Source organism: Mchenga conophoros, linkage group LG4 (genome assembly GCF_057382185.1).
Source record: "Mchenga conophoros isolate Kocher_MC1m ecotype Shallow Benthic linkage group LG4, M_conophoros_male_GT1.1, whole genome shotgun sequence".
In the NCBI taxonomy this organism is placed as follows: Eukaryota; Metazoa; Chordata; class Actinopteri; order Cichliformes; family Cichlidae; genus Mchenga; species Mchenga conophoros.
Genome location: NC_140529.1, coordinates 24,610,224 through 24,624,194, shown reverse-complemented (window position 1 = coordinate 24,624,194; position 13,971 = coordinate 24,610,224). Strand labels below are relative to the sequence as shown.

Genomic DNA, 13,971 nt, shown 5'->3' with positions numbered 1-13,971 from the left:
TGTGAGGTTTCTACTCAAGGTTTTTTCTTCCAGTTCAGAGCAGAAATGCTTTTGTTAAGAAACTGGCTGTTGTTTTTTCCCCACACAATTTTAATTATAAGCTAGATATATTTCTACTAATGGAATTAGCTTGCTAACAGCAACAGGGATGAGTCAGTGAGTCAGTTGGGATTGTGACTCATGATTCACGAGTCAGTAAAGTGATTCTCGAGTATTGAACGATTCGTTCACGAATCGAACATCACTACCGCTCAGGACAATCTCCCAGAGGGAGCTAACGGGACCTACGCTACCTTTAGCTGCACGGGCTAAAGAGGCCTGGATAACTATGGGATTTTTAAGGTTTCGAAGCAGAGTCTACAATTCTGTGATCCTGGCCTCCACATCTGACACAATGAGCAGGAAAGCGCAGGAGGGACAGGTGAAAAGGCCATGCCTCTAATGAGTTGGCTATGGCCAAGCTAAGCTAGTGAACCCCTGAAGACAAAGTGAGTGAATACTGTGAGTGAATACACAGACTGTGTGAAGATTACACCTTGATGTAAGTTATAAGTTTTTAATTAAATTGGCTACGCAGATAAGCTACATAAAAGCATCACTGTGTGTTGGAACAAGAAGTGATAGTTTACCGCAGAGAGCGAACACCAGCGACCCACTGGTGTTTGACAGCATCTCACTGGCAGTAATTATTTGTAGAGTAATTTTATTAATTCTTAACTAATATAATTTGAGTTGTTTTGATTGTGGCAGGAAGAACAAAACTCAAATCAGGAAACAGTCATTTCTTTTCAAGTCAGTTTAAAACATTTTTTTCCTTCAGATTGAATGTCCATACGACAAATACAATTTTAATACATGTTTAAGAGGTTAATATTAAACACTGCTTTGCACTTTTTATCTGCAGTGTGAACAGGAGCATGAAGAAGCAGCTGATGTGGTTCAGGTAAGGATTATACTGAATTTCAGACATATGAGCCAACTGCCTGAGACAAAGTAAAGCTCCATTGGGACTGGGACTTAATTATGTAAAACAACTATCTCGTCGGATCACTGATATTTAGTAAGAAAAAGGTTATTGTAATTTATTTTTCATCAGTCTGCTGGTTAATAAAAAATAACTGCATTTAAGTTTGTTGATTGTAAAACTTATATGTTAGTGTCCTTTAAATTTTGTTAAAGAACAATACCAATGCAAATAGTAATAATTTCCTGTATAACTCATATTCATCCTCAGGGCTTGCCATCCACAAGTGATACAGGTGAGACACATGCATCGTATTTATTGCATCTCATATTATTCTGTGTTTTAAAGGCACAAATATTTTTTGCAATCTACATAACTTTACTAAGAATAACTTTAAGTGCTGAGAGAAAACCGTTTTTTTGTTCTTATTTTTTGTTGTTGTTTTTATCCAATCAGGAAAGAGAAAATCAGACCTTCAAAGTGACACCATCAGGTTGCAGTCACCAGCTAAGCGACAACGTCTGTCTATGCCAGGATTTGAAGGTATTTAGGTTTCTTACTAAACAGTGTCACAGTTTAAGGGTTAAACCTCTGTGCAGCACAATTTGTCCAACATCTTTGATGCTAGAAGTTACTTTTTCTTTGGGCTTTTGTCAAAATTTAACAGTCACATGTTGCATGGTATATTAGGGTTGATTGGTAAGTGGTCACATTATGGTCCTGATATTCTCTAATTCATGCAGGTTTGCTTTCTTGTTAAACATGAGAATTTACATTTTCTGGTTATTCTAGTCTATAATTCCTTCTAAATAGTTCTTTACATTTATGCCAACAGAACCAGTCATACTGTCTGATGTGAAAAGCATCATGACATTTGTACATGCCAGACTAAATACCGTATTTTCACGACTATAAGACGCACCTTACTAAAAGGCGCAGTCTCAGTTATGTGTGCCATTACTGTATTTAACACACACATAAGGCGCACCTGATTATAGGGCGCATACAATTATGCGTGTTTAAAAATAAAGCGGGAGCAAAACTGAGTTTGGAACTCACATTTTTATTACCGGTAATTGTCATCAATCAAACCCATGGAAGTCCTCATCCTCTGTGTCTGAATTGAACAGCTGCACTAAATCTCCATCAAACATGCCAGGTTTCTTTCTTCACCGTCAGAGTCACTTTCCGTGCCGTGCGGCTCCTCGGAAATGATGCCGGCTTTTGCGAAAGCTCGAACAACAGTGCCAGCAGACATGTTAGCCCAAGCATCTACAATCCATTCGCAAATTGTGGCGTAACTCGCCCGGCGCTGCCTTCCACTCTTGGTGAAACTGTGGTCTCCATCGGTCATCCATCGCTCCCAGGCCGCTCGCAGCCTTACTTTGAACGGGCGGTTCACACCGATGTCCAGCGGTTGGAGTTCCTTTGTCAGGCCTCCCGGAATGACAGCAAGCTCACAGTTCATTTGCTTCACAAGTTTTTTCACATCGGCTGTGAGATGGGCACGCATAGAGTCACAGATCAACAGCGATGGTGATGCGTGGAAAAAACCACCTGGTCTCCTTACATACACCTCCTTCAGCCAGTCTTTCATCATTTCCTCATCCATCCAGCCCTTTTCATTTGCCTTAATGATGATTTCTGCTGGAAACTTCTCTTTAGGCAAAGTCTTTCGCTTAAAAATCACCATAGGTGGCAGTTTCTGTACATTAGCATGGCAGCCAAGCACAACAGTAAAAGAAGACTTTTCGTGCCCCGTTGTGCGTATCGCTACCGTGCTGGTCCCCTTCTTCTCCACAGTGTGACTCACCGGGATGTCGAAAGTGAGCGGCACCTCGTCCATGTTTGTGATGTGGCTGGGCTGGATGTGTTTGTCGGCGATGTGTTTGCTGCAGTAGGAGCGGAAGATGGCCAGCTTTTCATTATAATCTGCTGGAAGTTGCTGCGCTACCGTAGTCCTGGTCCGGATGGAAAAATGGCACCGTTTCATGAAACGAAAGCACCAAGACGGACCTCCTCGGAAATGTTCAATGTTCATCTCTTCAGCTAGTGAAACTGCTTTTAGCCGAATGGTGACCGTCGAAACGCTTCTCCCACTCGTTCTTTGCTCGATGATCCAACGCTCGAGTCTTTCCTCCAACTCGGGCCACTTCGCCTTATGTCCGCGGAAACTCTGCTGCGTCTTCTTGACCTGTCGGAGCTTGTTTTCCAGCTTCCTCCACTTGCGAACCATCGATTCATTAATCTTAAATTCTCTCGCGGCTGCTCGATTTCCATGTTCCTCCGCGTAGCTGATGGCCTTCAGTTTAAACTGTGCTTCATAAGCGTGTCTCTTTGCCATTTTCAGGGTTGTTAAAACAACGATGTTCCACATAATGCACATACCTGTCCTTTTATACAGGTATGTGCAATTGTCCCGGTGTATATACGATCAACGCCCACACTTCACCCTCTAGCGTTCTCATGGTGTTCTCTACTACGTCCTCCTTACAACACACAGGGCGCACTGCACTATAGGGCGCGCCGCACTTTTTAAAGAAAATCTAAGGCTTTTTTATGTGCGCCTTATAGTTGCGAAAATACGGTATTTGTTGTAAATAGTTTTTTCCTTTCTTTGTCCACAGAATCAATCATACTGTCTGATGTGAAAAGCATCATGACATTTGTACATGAAAGACTAAATGACCAAGACAAACTCAGTGATTTCTTAAAGTGAGTATTAAGTTTTTTCATATTTTGTAATGTATGGGCCTGGTTCCACTCCTGATCATGTGACAGTTTCACAAACAGATCAAAGAGAGATTGTGTTTGAAGAAACCAAAAATGCAGAAAATATCTGTAAAACATCCTCAAAAACTGCTAGTTATGTGTAATTGAGTCACACAGAGAAGATGGTCCCTTTTCAAGAGTCTTGACACACGCAAAAATAAGCAGTATATTCACATGATCAGAACAATTAAAATGATTCAGTCCAAACAAACGTTATGGAAGTCACACTGGTTACACCAAGATACAGTCACAGGAATGAGTAACTACATTGATGAGGATTTAAAATTTATTAACCTAAATGCACTAACTGCACGTCTTTGGACTGTTGGAGAAAGCCAAAGTACCTGGAGAGAACAGAGGCAAACACAGAGAGAACACGTAAACTCAAAACAAAAAGGCCCCCAACCAAATGGTGGTGTGAGACAACAGTGCCATCATGAACATGAACCCTTTTGGTTCAATAGTCACCAATTAGTTTCTTGTGTCAGTCTGTTTGACGTGTTGGTTCTTTGTTTAGTTATTTTTACATCATACTTTTGACTTACAGCCGCACAATTATAGATGACGGAATGATTCGGTAGTAAACTAAAACTTTCCAAGTTAAGACCAACAAAGACTGATATTTTTAGGAAGTTTTGGTGACTTAGCTACATTTTTTTTCCTGTTCCCGGTATCTACCAACTCTTGAAGGAAACATTTTCACTTTAGCTGACACAAAAAAGAAGGTGTAGATCAAAACAACATACAGTAAACAATTAGTTGAGCGAGTCTATAAAACTGAAATACCTAGTAGTGATTACTATTAAAAATAACAAAACTCTCTTTTAAACCTTTTGAAGCATGCTTAAAAATGTTTTCATGACTGAATCAATTAACCCATCTTTAAAATCTTGTTCAACAGGAAAAAGATCAGTGATTTGGAGACAGACAAGAGGGAGCTGGTTGGTGTCATTGGTAAAACTGGGGCTGGAAAGAGCTCTTTGATAAATGCCATCATTGAAGAGAAGAATCTTTTACCCTCAGGAAGCATCAATGCCTGCACCTCAGTCATGATCAAAGTGGAAGCTAACACACGTAGCACAAATTATGAGGCAGAAATTGAGTTCATCACAAAGGAGGTAAAATGAATTCTCAAAGTTTGATTTGTACTTAAAACTAAATCATTTGTTATAGTGCAGTTCTTGGAGCTTAAGGCTGGGTACATGCCTCCAATAAATGGCTTGTCATCTATTTTTGTAGGAGTGGAAAGATGAGTTGTGGTCATTTTGTCAGTTTCTTGACAATAATGAAGATCAGGACAAGGAATACGATGATGATTATCGTGATGCTGTTGAAAAGCTGTCAGCACTTTATGGAGAAGAATGGAAAGAGAAGTCCTCTGAAAACCTCATGGAGAACAAATATTTCAAAGAAATTCCAGAATTTCTCCAATCCAGGCGAAAGATTTTGAGATGTGAATCAGTAAGACAAACTCATATTACTACTATAACAGACAGGGGGACACACTGGGGATGCTGGGAAGGGGACACAGGTGAAACTAGGACAACTTGGACACAAAAGGGAACTGACCAAATTGACAAAAGATTACAAATTGGAAACACATCTCACTTCTGAAAACAGAATGCAGCATAGATCCAAAAGTCCAAAAAACACAAAACACCAAAAACAGATCCAGTGGTCTGTCTGTCTGTCTAAGAACCTTTACCTCTTCACACAACAGTGATCAGTTCCCTGTTCTAACCTAACTACCTGTTACGGCCTTAGCAGGGCCTCCTCCTGAAGGTGCCTGTGTGGGTGTGTCCCACCACCTCTTCTGCCTGAGGTGCCACCTTTCCCTGTTACACAGTTGACTCACATCAGTAATTAAAAGTATTTAAGCCCAGGGAAAGGTGAGCTCTGGGCCAGAGTGCCAGTAGTGTGGTTACAGCTAGTGAGCTGAGTGTTTGTGGTGTTTGCAGCTAGTGAGCTGTGTTTTGGTGGTTTTCAGCTAGTGAGCTGCTCTCTTTTTGGCTTACGTTTTACTTTATTGACCAACGCCTGAGTTTTGTTTGTTTTTCTTAAATGGTGATAGCGGCTTGTCCGTCTCTTTTAGTTGAGCTACTTTAATAAAACTCTTTAACTTAACCCTTTTGCCTCCTTGACTCCTTTTTCTGACCTGGACACTTTTTGTTGCTTCCCCCTCACCGCCTGGACCCTTTTAGGGGAACGTAACACTACCCTTTTTAAATCACTCTTTAGAAATTAACTGCTGAGCAAAGTGGTTGAAAACTATGCAAAATTCCCACATGAAGTAGTTTCTGCTGTTGAGAACAAGAGTGTAGTAAGTGTTATTTAAATAGAGAATAAAAACTTTTAAATAATTCAAAAATCTATTTTCATTTTGGTTTTGAATGATAATTAGAGACTTTCTCAAAACTATCAAATGGTTGATTGTTTTAAAAAGGGTTTCACATGACCTGAATTTCTCCTCAGTCTTGATCCAATATAACGCAAGGGGAAGCTTGTACATGACACAATCTGATCATTTAAATCGAAAATTGACGAAGGTTCCCTTGCACATCTATTTTGGCATTTCCCTGTCTTTAAAGCTTTTTGGAGCCAGATTTTTACGTGGTTTTCAAACCAATTTAGGAAAAAAGTACCACTTGATGGTACACTGGCTATAATTGGATCATTTGCATCAATCAAATCTTTTTTCCTTTTCACAAAAACAGATAATTACAATGCTGACTGCAAAGAAACTTATTCTTTTACAGTGGCGGTCTTCTTCGGCCCCGTGTTTTAAAAGGTGGCTTAATGAGATGGTGTCTGTGGCCAGGGTGGAACAGATAATATTTGATAGAAAGGGGAAACTGGCGAGTTTTTGTACGATTTGGTAGCCATTTCTAGAATTCTTAATTAACTGATCATAATTCATGCCTCACGCTCTGCGCGAATTTTCTTATTTTATTTTACTCTTTATTTAGTTAATGTTGTTATAATTTTTTCTTCCTCTTTTTTCTCCTTTTTCTTTTTTACTTATAAGTTCACAAATGCTAAATGTAGTAATTGTCCTCAGTTGAATCTGTATAAGCATGCTGTGTTTAATATAAAAGCAAAAAATAAAATGATTAAAAAAAAATATATATATATTTTTTTTAGTGATCCAATTTCTTTAAGTTTTTTTTATGTCACGGACTTTTTAATGGTTTTTGTAAAGCACTTAAACTGTAGGATTAAAATTAAACTGCACTGCTTTTATTATTTATTGCAGGCTAATGAACTTTCTGCAAAATGTGTCAAGTACACAAGAAGTGATTCAAAACAAGAAGAAGGCAATGAAGGAAAAAAGTGGTTTTGGCCACTAGTGAAGTGTGTGACTGTCAGGGTGCCAAACAAGTCTCTTCTCCAGCATGTCACACTTGTGGACCTTCCTGGAAATGGTTTCTGTAACAAGAGCAGAGATCAGATGTGGAAAGGGGTAATTCACATTTACTGCTCTTTGCTTATACTGTGTTGTCTGTAAACAGTCATGTTTCTATTAAGCACTGAGACATGTTATTCTCCTTTCAGATCCTTGGAGATTGTTCTACTGTGTGGATTGTGACTGAAATTAATCGAGCAGCATCAGAGAAAGCAGCCTGGGAGATCCTGGAAAGTGTCAGTAGTCTGATTGAAAATGGTGGCGAATGTCAGCAAATTCACTTTATCTGCACCAAGTCTGATCTTCTTGATGATTCAGATGATCTGTAAGTACATTTTCCATGCAAACTCCCATATTTGCGAGTTTGTTTTTTTAAACAGTCAAAATAAATACATTAAGCAAATAAAGCCATATAATCATATATGACTGGACCCGCAAAGCAGACTCGCACAACTGAAGCTCAATAGGTTTATTTCCAATGAAACAAATGTATACAATGAACTGGTGATTTAGTGGAGAGCACCACCCTAAGGTGGTGGTTTGGGAGAGAGTACTCAATGACTGGCTGGAAGGAAAGACTGTAGTGAATAGGTAAGTATTTTGGTGTGAGGCTCTGACAACCCAAGTTAGCAAGTATGAGAGGATATTAACCAGACCAGACATTTAAAAATAGAAGGCAACAAACTGGAGTACCAGCACCATCAGGCAGAGAAACATTGCCACAGCCAGTCTTTAAAGACAATCTATGTGTTAACAAAGAGTTACAGGTGTGCAAAAGTCAGGCAAAGCTCTGCTTGGTTCCCACATTTTCACCTAAAGGCCAAGAATAAATCAAAACCGCCCAGCCTGCCCCAAATTAATGATGGTGATGATAATAGTGATGACGGTAACAGTACAGATATGCTCATTTCTTGTAGTTCACGAGCTCATATCCATGATCGAATAGTAATGAGAAACCTGCAAGCCAAGGATGGAGTAAGGAAAGAATTCAACAAGCGAAGCAAGATTAATGTGAGTTTTATAGGCTGACAGAAAATAATACAGACTATCCACAGTTGCAAAGATGCTTTAAAATTAAATCATTTTTCCGCAGAAACACTTCACTGACGGCAGTTTCAAAGTGTTCACAGTGAGCTCCAAAGAGTTCCTAAAAGGGAAACATCTAAGTCCAGAAGAGACTGGTAGGTGAAGTCTTGATGCACATGTTGTTTTAGTTTGCTCTGACTGAAAGAGGAATTATGTAATTTGAATTATAGTACGTAATGTCAAACTGTGGCACTGAAATTTCTTCTTAACAGAAATACCCAAACTTCAGGGATTTTTGCAAGATCTCAATGACTGTCACTCTGAGATAGTAAACTATGTGAGTGGAGCTTATGGGATTCTTGCTTTGATTCAAGGAGCCAACTCCGGAGGAGTGGTAAGGTCAAGTAAAACCAACTCTTACATGTTGGGATTTCTCAAATGTCTTTGTGTTTCTTATTATGTTTTTTTATGTATTAATTTATAGGTTATTAAGTGATCAATTGATTGTATTTTTGCCGTTCTGTTTTACTTACAGTAGAGTGACTTTAAGCCAAGTGGAGTTTATAGATCTATAAGAAATAATAAGTTTTTTTTTTTTATAGTTTTATTCCTTCAAATATTTTTCAGGATGATAAAAAAGGTGAGGTGTGTTCAGAACTTGAGAGAAACATGATCCTTCAACTTGCAAATATCAACAAAGAAATGGAAGAGACCATTACGACCTTTGAAAAATGTCTTAATGATGGCGTTGAGAAATCCAAACGTTCATACGGAGAAAAACTCAAGAACTTCTTGAATCGTGTATGTATTTTAAATCTAGTTACAAAAAAATTACATATTTAACAGTAATATGTATTTAAATAATTCTGTTTTCTTTTTTGCTTTAGGGAAAGAAGGGTGGTGCTTTTCCCAGGGTACTGAAGTGTGTTGTTGAGAATGGTGGCGTCTACAAACCAAAGAAAGGGACCCTAATTAACCTTAACATGATGTTGGCTTCATGTCTGACTGACAGCATTGATGAAGAATTCAGAAAGACCTTCCCGTAAGAAAAGACAAGTTCTAAACAGTCACATAATATTATTCAAGATATGTAATTTATAACATATCACAATTTTCAAATATAAACTTGCCAACTCTGCCATTAATAACCACAATGTTTACATTTTTTAGAAATGACTCAGAATGTGGAGCATTCAACGGAGTCATCAAGACTTTTTCTCTTAACACTGATTCTCTGATTGAAAAGTACAAAAATACTGAACTGCAGCTCAGATTTCTCAAGACAGAGGTAAGAGATGAAACTTTCCTATACATCAATTCAAACAGTAAAGTACAGTAAAAGGAAAAAATGAAAAATTAGTTTTATAGCTTGATGTAATTTAAAACGACGTTCATCCATATTTCATGTTTTGTCTCTAAGGAAGAAAAAATTAAGGCAAAACTGAACAGAATGATCCGGGAACAGAAGAATAAAGTCTACAGCAGTCTGACAGAGACAATTGAGAACATTATGGAAGAAGGCTACAAGAGTAAGAGATAATATTATTCACAACTTGGCACTAAAACACATATTTATATTTATCATTATTCAGCAAGAGAAATCTGATTGGAGTTTTCTGTCTTATTGTAGAGGCTGCAGAATTTAGAGGAGAACGCCAGCTGTACAACATGAGGGAGACTATTAAGAACCATGTGCACTCAAAAAAGGACATGTTTGAGCAGGCAAAAAATACCATGTTGGAGAAGTTACGCAGTTTAAGGGTTTGTCCTGTTTTATGAAGAAATATTATGACCATATTTTGTTATAGCTCACCTGAAGGCTTTTTCTGTGTTTAACTGGAATAGACTTATACAAAAAGTTATGTTTCCATTTATGTTTTAAATCAAGTCTGAGAAATTTCTAAATGTGATTTAATTTGACTTTAATACAATATTTGATCTGTGATAAGTGAATACAATTTTTTTTTTTTAAATTAGAGAGACATCCTTGAGATTCTGGAGACTACTATGAAGGAATCCTTTGAATGTTCATTCAAGACTGATGGGAGCTTACTCCCAGGTAAACAGGACAGTTTGCTGTAATTACATCGGTTCCAAGTGCTTGATAATGCTTCCGTCCTTTTCTCTTTATCTTTGCAATCTTGCACCTGATAACTTCGTCTGTGTAACTATTTATCTATTTTTTAAATTAACTTATAAATTACTGATTCATAAAAATTCAAATTTGTTTTTCAGATGTTTCAACAGAGCTTGATATGGTGAAGAAACGTTATGATGAACTTCCAGGCACTCCAGATGATGAAGTGTCCCTTACTGGGTAACTCCTAATATGTTATCAATGGTATTACATTAAATATTAAAAATTTTACAAAAAATAAAGAATTTTTGCTCTTAACAATGTTAACATTTATTTTAAGCCAAAGTATGATGATCAGCTGAGAGGCTGCAATGAGTCCATTTTAGGGGAATCTGCAATTCAACATTTAAACTAATTATAGCCATTAGTATTCTTTAGTGTGAGGAGTTTTACAAGCAATATTACGATTTTAAAAATGTAGAAATTATATTATGTTCATTGGTTATTGTTTATTGTCAAACCTTTGCTCTCTTTTTTTAATGTTTCAGAGTTGCTGACCAGGTAGTAACTGCAGAAGCCTGGACACAAACAGGTCTTACCAGAGGAAGTGCTGTTTAAAACAAAGAAAACATCTGATTTGGTCTCAGTCCTTTTCAGTTGTTTTTATTTGGTCTTTGGTGACATTTGACTTTGATTTTGTGAATGTCATAAGTGATTCTGGATTTTTATTTCTGTAAGACATCTGTCTCTTTTAATGTTTTAAATCTTGAGGCTAGCAGAGAAGTTGGAGGAAAAACTGAAAGAGATTCACATCACTCTACATATATGTTTTGATCTACTTTAATGCTTTTATTTCATGAGTTTAGTTATGGTTCATTCAGATGACAATGACAATTATATAGCACATTTCAGTACATGTAAAATCAGTCTACTTATCACAGAAGGTAAAAACATGGCAACACTTTATAATATAGCCCACAACTAACGCGTAATTCCCCTGTAATTAAAAGGAACATCAATGTATTTTATCTAAAATTACAATTAAAACTGTGATTGTATTTACCTACAAATATTTAAAGGTAACAAGTCATCCAGACCATTGATTTAAGATTTTTATTATGAGATAATAGTTTTTCATCTCAACCTTTCACACACAAATATGTGTTTTTGACAGGTTTTCATACATTAGAGCCAGAGCAGAGGGTGTTTTTCTTAAAAACAATATCTGAATTAGGATAAGATGGATTTGTGTATGAAAAACACAACTAGTCATAAATTTATTTGTAAAACTTAAAGTTCCTGGGGTTTTTTTTCCAAGGACACATTCACACTTCTTGTCATGCTCTTTTAATTGTTGCTTTCTTGTTCCCTACAATCTTTCTGACCTGTCATCTATGTTTATTCTTCACAAAAAATATTATTATATGAACATTGTTTTGGTAGTAGTATCAGTGGACTCTGTTGTGATATTTTGACAACATAGTGTGCTGTTGACAGAATTTGAGTTTGTCTAAGGTGCACCTCTGTCACACCTAACAGCCATTGTTGTTGTTGCAGGTCTTTCCAAGTATCCTGTGCCATTTGAGTCCCCACAAAAGAATTGAGTGTATTTTGTATGAAAATATATTATCACATTATTTCTAAAAGCGTGTCTTACAATCTGAATCCCCAATTTACCTTAGAAATCAACTATACTTTTGTTTGGGTTTTTAAGCACAAATATCCTGAAATGCCATGTCCAGTCATTTTTGTTCAAGTTCAGTTTTTAATATAAGTAATAAAAATGAAAAACAGTTGTACACCCTTACTCATAATATTATAACCAGATGTTATTTTAATTCTGTGAATACATTTTCAATGCTTAAAGTCTTTGATATAAGTCCCTGAATTGGCTGTAACCTCCATTACTTTTACTCTTAGGGGCATTGTTTTTTTGTTGTTGTTATTTTTGTTTGTTTTCTTTTCTTTTTTTAAAGGAAAATCATCTTTTTTTAAAGAACCAGAATAAATATCAGTCTTTCATCAACATTTTCTTCCATTTTTCTGAATGATTCACAGATGTGTTGAAGCATAGCATGTTCACCCTCTTATGCTTATTTACAGTATAAACTGATACTGCCTCACATAAGTAATAATGGCTAATTTAAGTATAAAATATGAAATATTTCTCAATGCATTTTGTATTATAGTATTTTTTTTTTCATATTTTGGTATCTCAACCTCAAAAACGTAAGGCAGCAAGACTGTCGATGTAAAAGGAGACTGTGAAGACTATTTGTGTATAAATGATAACAATAGTAAATTTACAGTGAAGTATATGGGCATGATTTTATTATTTTTTTATCATTCTTGATGAGCTCTCAGCCGTAAAAGGCTGATGGGGTATTGTAGTCACTCTGCCTGGTGGGTGGAGCCTATCCCAGCACTCCAGAGGCGGGGTGGACAGGTCTATCGCAGGGCCAACACAGAGAGACAGACCGTTATACAGAGAGTGCAGAATTATTAGGCAAGTTGTGTTTTTGAGGAATAATTTTATTATTGAACAACAACCATGTTCTCAATGAACCCAAAAAACTCATTAATATCAAAGCTGAATGTTTTTGGAAGTAGTTTTAGCTATTTTAGGGGGATATCTGTGTGTGCAGGTGACTATTACTGTGCATAATTATTAGGCAACTTAACAAAATACAAATATATACCCATTTCAATTATTTGTGGTGGCTGTAGCTCAGGTGGCAGAGCAGGTCAGCCACTAATCAGAAGGTCGGTGGTTCGATCCCAGGCTGCACCCTGGCTGCATGCCAAATATCCTTGGGCAAGATACTAACCCCATGTTTGCCTACTGGTGGTGGTCAGAGGGCCCGGTGGCACCTGTGTCCGGCAGCCTCGCCTCTGTCAGTGCGCCCCAGGGCAGCTGTGGCTACAATGTAGCTTGCTATCGCCTGTGTGTGAATGGGTGAATGACTGAATGTAGTGTAAAGCACTTTGGGGTCCTATGGACTAGAAAAGCGCTATACAAATGCAGGCCATTTATTTATTTTTACCAGTGAAACCAATATAACATCTCCACATTCACAAATATACATTTCTGACATTCAGAAACAAAACAAAAACAAATCAGCGACCAATATAGCCACCTTTCTTTGCAAGGACACTCAAAAGCCTGCCATCCATGGATCCTGTCAGTGTTTTAATCTGTTCACCATCAACATTGCGTGCAGCAGCAACCACAGCCTCCCAGACACTGTTCAGAGAGGTGTACTGTTTTCCCTCCTTGTAAATCTCACATTTGATGATGGACCACAGGTTCTCAATGGGGTTCAGATCAGGTGAACAAGGTGGCCATTAGTTTTTCTTCTTTTATACCCTTTCTTGCCAGCCACGCTGTGGAGTACTTGGACGCGTGTGATGGAGCATTGTCCTGCATGAAAATCGTGTTTTTCTTGAAGGATGCAGACTTCTTCCTGTACCACTGCTTGAAGAAGGTGTCTTCCAGAAACTGGCAGTAGGACTGGGAGTTGAGCTTGACTCCATCCTCAACCCGAAAAGGCCCCACAAGCTCATCTTTGATGATACCAGCCCAAACCAGCACTCCACCTCCACCTTGCTGGCGTCTGAGTCGGACTGGAGCTCTCTGCCCTTTACCATCCAGCCACGGGCCCATCCATCTGGCCCATCAAGACTCACTCTCATTTAAATGTAGACCTTAAAATAATCTGCAAAGCTCTC

The 13,971-nt window shown here is 37.8% G+C and overlaps 1 protein-coding gene across 4 annotated transcripts in view; it reads left to right on the top strand.

The window, feature by feature from the left end:
* LOC146576138 (nuclear GTPase SLIP-GC-like) overlaps positions 1–12,531 on the top strand; it is a 104,587-nt gene extending 92,056 nt beyond the window's left edge. For 3 of the 4 annotated variants that reach the window (XM_085271183.1, XM_085271182.1, XM_085271181.1), the window contains 19 exons: positions 905–943; positions 1,235–1,259; positions 1,421–1,507; positions 3,592–3,679; positions 4,638–4,854; positions 4,976–5,197; positions 6,990–7,196; positions 7,289–7,464; positions 8,057–8,150; positions 8,233–8,320; positions 8,438–8,559; positions 8,793–8,966; positions 9,053–9,207; positions 9,336–9,453; positions 9,586–9,694; positions 9,796–9,926; positions 10,143–10,224; positions 10,401–10,482; positions 10,791–12,529. In XM_085271183.1, coding sequence (XP_085127309.1) covers positions 905–943; positions 1,235–1,259; positions 1,421–1,507; positions 3,592–3,679; positions 4,638–4,854; positions 4,976–5,197; positions 6,990–7,196; positions 7,289–7,464; positions 8,057–8,150; positions 8,233–8,320; positions 8,438–8,559; positions 8,793–8,966; positions 9,053–9,207; positions 9,336–9,453; positions 9,586–9,694; positions 9,796–9,926; positions 10,143–10,224; positions 10,401–10,482; positions 10,791–10,860 — 2,286 coding nt within the window. In that variant the 3' untranslated portion in view covers positions 10,861–12,529. Of the gene's footprint in view, positions 1–904; positions 944–1,234; positions 1,260–1,420; positions 1,508–3,591; positions 3,680–4,637; positions 4,855–4,975; positions 5,198–6,989; positions 7,197–7,288; positions 7,465–8,056; positions 8,151–8,232; positions 8,321–8,437; positions 8,560–8,792; positions 8,967–9,052; positions 9,208–9,335; positions 9,454–9,585; positions 9,695–9,795; positions 9,927–10,142; positions 10,225–10,400; positions 10,507–10,790 lie in introns of all 4 variants that reach the window. The other variant, XM_085271184.1, reaches the window with a different exon arrangement.
* The last annotated feature ends 1,440 nt before the right edge of the window (positions 12,532–13,971 follow it).